This window comes from Bombyx mandarina, chromosome 15 (genome assembly GCF_030267445.1).
Source record: "Bombyx mandarina strain Sakado chromosome 15, ASM3026744v2".
Taxonomy (NCBI): domain Eukaryota; kingdom Metazoa; phylum Arthropoda; class Insecta; order Lepidoptera; family Bombycidae; genus Bombyx; species Bombyx mandarina.
The window spans coordinates 16238159-16243555 of NC_143221.1; the positions used below are offsets into that span (position 1 = coordinate 16238159).

The window sequence follows — 5397 nt, forward strand, 5'->3', positions numbered from 1 at the left end:
TTTATTGATTTAATGTATATTTTATGCATTATTTAAAAAAAATATTAGCATTGTGCACTTCAGTGCGCAATTTTCGTAAAAAGGGATACCAAGTTTTTGCTTCACGTATTAATATATAGATATTGTTATAAAAACGGACTTGGTTTTAAGTGACAAATTTAAACAGTGTTTTGTTATAGTATCATTTTTATATTAGATTTTAAAAGTATCCTGTTTTACAGTAGTTTTTATAAGAAAAATTTCGTATCATTTATCTCAATTTCGATGTCGAACTCAACTGATTTCTGAAGTATTATTGTATTCTTCAAATTCATTTTCTGTAACTTTTACGCTCTCTGTGGTTGGAAAGTCAGTATCATTATCATTTGATGTTACAGTATAATTTCTCTGAAGATCTAACTTATCATTTCGTGCCGTAGTATCAGAAAATGGACAAGTTGGTTGGGTTTTATCGTTACTCACGTTTTCTGTGTGATTTAAGTTATTACTTTTATCTTCAAGCGATATAATACCACCAAATAATACGTTTGCCATTTCCATGCTCGTGTTGTTTTGTTCTTCGATTTTTTTCGACAAAATGTTGATCAATTCATTATAATTATTAACTTTGTTCATTACACTTGGTTTGTCATCACTGTTCTGGTTATAAATATTGGTTCTGTTCATTTCGGTAGTTTTGTTAATGATACTGTGATAATAAGAATGATTCAGCTTATTGGGGTTTAAGATATTGCTATTGTTGATTTCTATATTAATTTCAACATCAGTGTTGTTGCCATCGAATGATTTTTCAAGCAAATTTTCAATTAATGTTTCTATAGATAAAGTTGTATTTTGTATAGCTGCGTCTATCGTTCCTACATTGTACACGGTCTTTAAATCTACTTTACTAATGTTACCTAAATCTCTTTTGAAGTATTTAGACTGACCATTACGATTTACTTCATTTTCTTGATTTGTAGTCATAAAAAACTTATTACTTTTTAATGGTGCGTTATCGTTATTATTCTGAAATACAAATTGTCCATTGACCTTATTATATTTCTTCAGTGGCCATCGCGTTTTTAGAAGGTCAATGTTTTCGTGTCTCAAGGCGTCTGATTTCATGTTTTTCACTTGATCTCGTACGTTGTATCTCAATTCGACTCTGGGCGTTTTTCTAGATTTTAATAACGCCTTATACTTGTCTTTGAAAGGATCAGGGCGGAGTTCTTTCACGAAATCCGTTTCTGGGATAGCTGAAAGTTATTTTTTGGAAAGTCATAATGCGAAAAATAAACATTTCTACTTTGGCTTTGATAAAAAACTATTTACTGTAAATTTTATCAAAATAAGCACCGATTGCGTGAAACACATCTTTTTGCTATCGACGCACAAATTTAAATGCTTAAAGTGTGAGTTTGGTATTTAAAAAAAAAGGCGTCTAAACTAAGTATTTGTTACCAAATTTACAATTACTTAGCTGTTAGCTTTACCCATGGATTTCGGATGGATCGACAATTTATTTATTTATTTATTTAGTTTACTTACAGACAATGACTAAAATACCAAGTTTTGTGGATTTCTATTGAGATATTGTTATTTTTAACTAAATTGTATCAGTTAAAAGCTCACCAATGATATTTTCAGGAACATGATCTCTTATAAATAACTCCGTTACTGCGTTGCTCTTTTGTTCAACAACAAACATATTAGCTCGTGTTCTATCACCATCACTGCCAATATTTGACACAATACGATCTCTGTTACTGACGTCTCTTTTGAAGCAGCCATTCGGATAGCAGTAAGTTGGTTGGTCGGCACACATTTGCACACACACGCAGATCGGTTGAGTATTGTGGAATTCAGTGAAAATTATGTTAAAGAACTGCTCTACTAAAGCGGCTTTGTTTGATCCTTCGCAGCTGGTTGTAGATTTCCAATTTAATAACTGGTTTTTGGTACCTGTAATCAGATATTTATTAATATATTTTATTTCCAAATAATATTTCAATTTATGGTATGCGCCTTAGAAATATCATTTTGATTGAGAAAAAAATTTAATTTCCTCAGAAAAATTGGCCCTTAAATTAGTTTAAGACGGTTTCAGGGGTAGAGTAGCAACAATTCAATACGAGTGAAGCTGCGATGTAGATCATAATGCCGTCAATTCTATATTTACTTGAAAAGCCTATTATTCTATTATAGAAACATCTGAATTCTATTTTTATTTAAATATCATTGTCTGGATTGAGTCCGACTAGTACATAAAATAAGAACTCGAAAGAAAGAGACTACTTAGTAAGTAATTGACAATTTACATAAATAGAAAAAATATATAATCAGATTTATAAACCTGCATTAAGCTTTACAGACCTCGTGTTAGATACAGAAACAAGTAAGCACATATTATAATCTTCATTATCTTCTTTCACTAACTGTTTTCTAACTAATTACAAAACACTCGCTGCATCCACTCAGTGTAAAGTGAAATGCGTTACAAATTCGAAACAACAGCATTGTTGAAGCATCCTGTTTAAATTTTTTCATCGGATGAAAATGTTTGTACGTTTGTTTAAAATGCTATCCGTGTGAAATCTCTTGGATAGCTTGACCAAATTGATAAACGTTTGTGAATGATTGTACAATACCAAATGCCTATAAGCTCCATATATTACATATTAGCATTCTATGTCTTCTTTTTTTATTGCTTACCTAGGTGCTCGAGCTCACGGCCCACCTGATATTAAGTGGTTACCGGAGCCCATAATATTTGTGTGTAACTCCGGCCTCTCGCTATTATTTTTACTAATCCATTGAGTATCTATGGTAGGGGGGAAAAGATACCCAAAAGGTCTCTGTCGAATGATAAGACTATGCGAGATTCACGTTGTATGAACGTGAGAAAATATAATTGCATAACTACATCTAATACGGCATGTCGTATACCCAGTCTGTTTCTTTTTCTCCAATCGTGCTTCTCATGTCCGAGGGCCCATTATTCTCTTCCTCAAGATGTTGCGCGTCTTATCTTATCTTTGGCATTCCCATTGGAAGGACAGGGCAGCCGTTTTATGATAATATCGTTTTGGTAGTTTATGACCCCAAGATGGTGGCATATTAATGTCTATTTACCATAAATATTTACGCAAATTAGACATTTTTATTTAAATCAATAAACATATAACCATTTTCATTCATCATTTAATCATTAAGTCTGAAATATGCCGACAGGAATAGTGAATAGTATGAAATAATGTCCTGACAAACAAAAGAAAGTCCTCCATCATATTCATCTTTTGGGATTCTGTCGTAAAACTTAATAACATCGACGAACGCTTTTGTACACGTTTTTGGGTTATATCGTTCAGGATATCCTAAATCTAGTTCCGTAGTATTTGAAAACACAGCGATATTTAGTTAGGATGAAAGCGCGTAGTTTTGACAAAATATATAAGCTTCAAAACACGGGAATACACTGCTATGAATTATCAAATATTGTATCTCCAGACGGGTTAGCCACAACCATATTGCTTGTTTTTGCTGGAAAGTGATTAGTGCTTTGGTTTGGTTCCTTAATTAAATTTATAGAATTGAGCCTGCGACGGTCCAAGATGGGTGCTACAATTCACTTTTCGGCATTATGTGCTTCGATAACCGCTTAAGACAAGTCGGGCTTCAAATATTTATTAATGTTTTTCATATGAATAGATTTCGAAGCGTCAATAAACTTAAAAAAAGGTTTTTAAGGTTTATAGATATTCTTTTCATAAACCAAATTGACTTGCTACGTTAAATAGGATAAACATTTATGTTTGGTTTTCAGATAATTGGAAGCTCTTTTATTATTCAACGAAAACATGACGGAGCAAACATCATTAAGTAAATTATAATATTTTTAGCAACTGCTTAATAATTTAAATAAATAAAAAAAATACAAAAGTGGGCAGGAACGATCGACACAGAATATTAAATCTAAGACAAGTGAACGCTGCGCGCGCTTCCAGCAAAAGTGATCCGAGGTGGCGTGATGTCCCCGCTGGTCGGTCGGTTGCCCCTCCAGATGACGAGTTGCCCCTCCAGATGACGTCACGAGTCCACGTGAGTGCTCGTCGTCAATGGCTCCGCCCATCGACTTTGACTTAAGAGGGAGTCGCCTCTAATACGGCCTCTCCTGACTGGTGGACGTCCACGTTCACCTCGATGTCATGACCGTCTTCAATCTCTGACGATGCAGGACTCACTGTGTGCACAGCGTTGCTATCGGGGTGTTCTATGATATCGTCATAGAAATAGATTGTTTGCATTACAATCATGATTTTGGTACCATGAACCATTAGTAAAAGTTAGTAGTTTTTGTGAGCATTTTACATCACATTTCAGTGCGTTCATGTATAGTAGGCTCTTGTTGAGTTACGTTAGATGTACTGACGACACGGCACTGTTACCATATCGGGTGTATAATATACTGTGAGAGTAAAGTCTGGTTGACATGGCCAAGTTAACATGTCAAGCTAATACACTCGTAACGTGAACTGCGTTACCACGTCACACCTTTACGTGAACTTTGTTACCACGTCACAACATATACGTGAACTATGTTACCACGGTACAACATCTACGTGAACTATGTTACCACGTAAATCTCTGCGTGAACTATGTTACCACGTTACAACATCTACGTGAACTATGTTACCACGTAAATCTCTGCGTGAACTATGTTACCACGTTACAACATCTACGTGAACTATGTTACCACGTAAATCTCTGCGTGAACTATGTTACCACGTTACAACATCTACGTGAACTATGTTACCACGTAAATCTCTGCGTGAACTATGTTACCACGTTACAACATCTACGTGAACTATGTTACCACGTAAATCTCTGCGTGAACTATGTTACCACGTTACAACATCTACATGAACTATGTTACCACGTAAATCTCTGGAAGCATGCAGTCAACCCCAAGAATGTTTGACATTACGCGTCACTGGTGACTCAACTAGTGCCTGAACCCTACGAGGACTCGGCCTAGCCTGACCTCCACCAAAAATTAAATCAAATCGTGAATCTGTAGACTAGCGTTCGCGAGTCAACCAGAGGGCCCATTATGCCCCGTATCATTATTAAAGTTCCGAGTTTGTCAGTCAGAACTCTGACCATCTTAAGACATAGCAACGATCTCCTGGCGCACTCGACGTATGAGGCAAAGCAATCTGATGCTAATTGCATAGCATTATAAAGAATATTGGCATACTCTAACTTTCGCGGACACAACGGCTTAAAGTCTTTTACGAAGTTACCCCACGTCCGGTCACTAGACAATCACACGTGTAACCAAGTACGCTCATCACCCTTAAGACAGCCCAAAACTCGTGACAAATACTCAGTGCCTTCCCAGTTAAGGATCTAACC

General features: G+C 35.5%; 1 protein-coding gene across 1 annotated transcript; it reads right to left on the bottom strand.

Moving 5' to 3' along the window:
- Positions 1 to 254: 254 nt before the first annotated feature.
- LOC114247216 (uncharacterized) lies at positions 255 to 2401 on the bottom strand. Its single transcript, XM_028180107.2, has 3 exons — positions 2356 to 2401; positions 1615 to 1944; positions 255 to 1238 (listed from the first exon to the last, which is right to left on the bottom strand). Exons 1-3 carry the CDS (start codon positions 2399 to 2401, stop codon positions 274 to 276), a joined length of 1341 nt encoding a protein of 446 aa, XP_028035908.2. The 3' UTR covers positions 255 to 273.
- Between the last annotated feature and the right edge of the window lie 2996 nt (positions 2402 to 5397).

Coding starts and splice junctions, on each gene's coding strand:
- LOC114247216 (XM_028180107.2), bottom strand. CDS start 2,401: ATGAAGATTATAATATGTGCTTACTTGTTTCTGTATCTAACACGAG. Junction 1,945..2,355: donor GTTTCTGTATCTAACACGAG/GTCTGTAAAGCT, acceptor ATCTGATTACAG/GTACCAAAAACCAGTTATTA. Junction 1,239..1,614: donor TGTTCCTGAAAATATCATTG/GTGAGCTTTTAA, acceptor AATAACTTTCAG/CTATCCCAGAAACGGATTTC.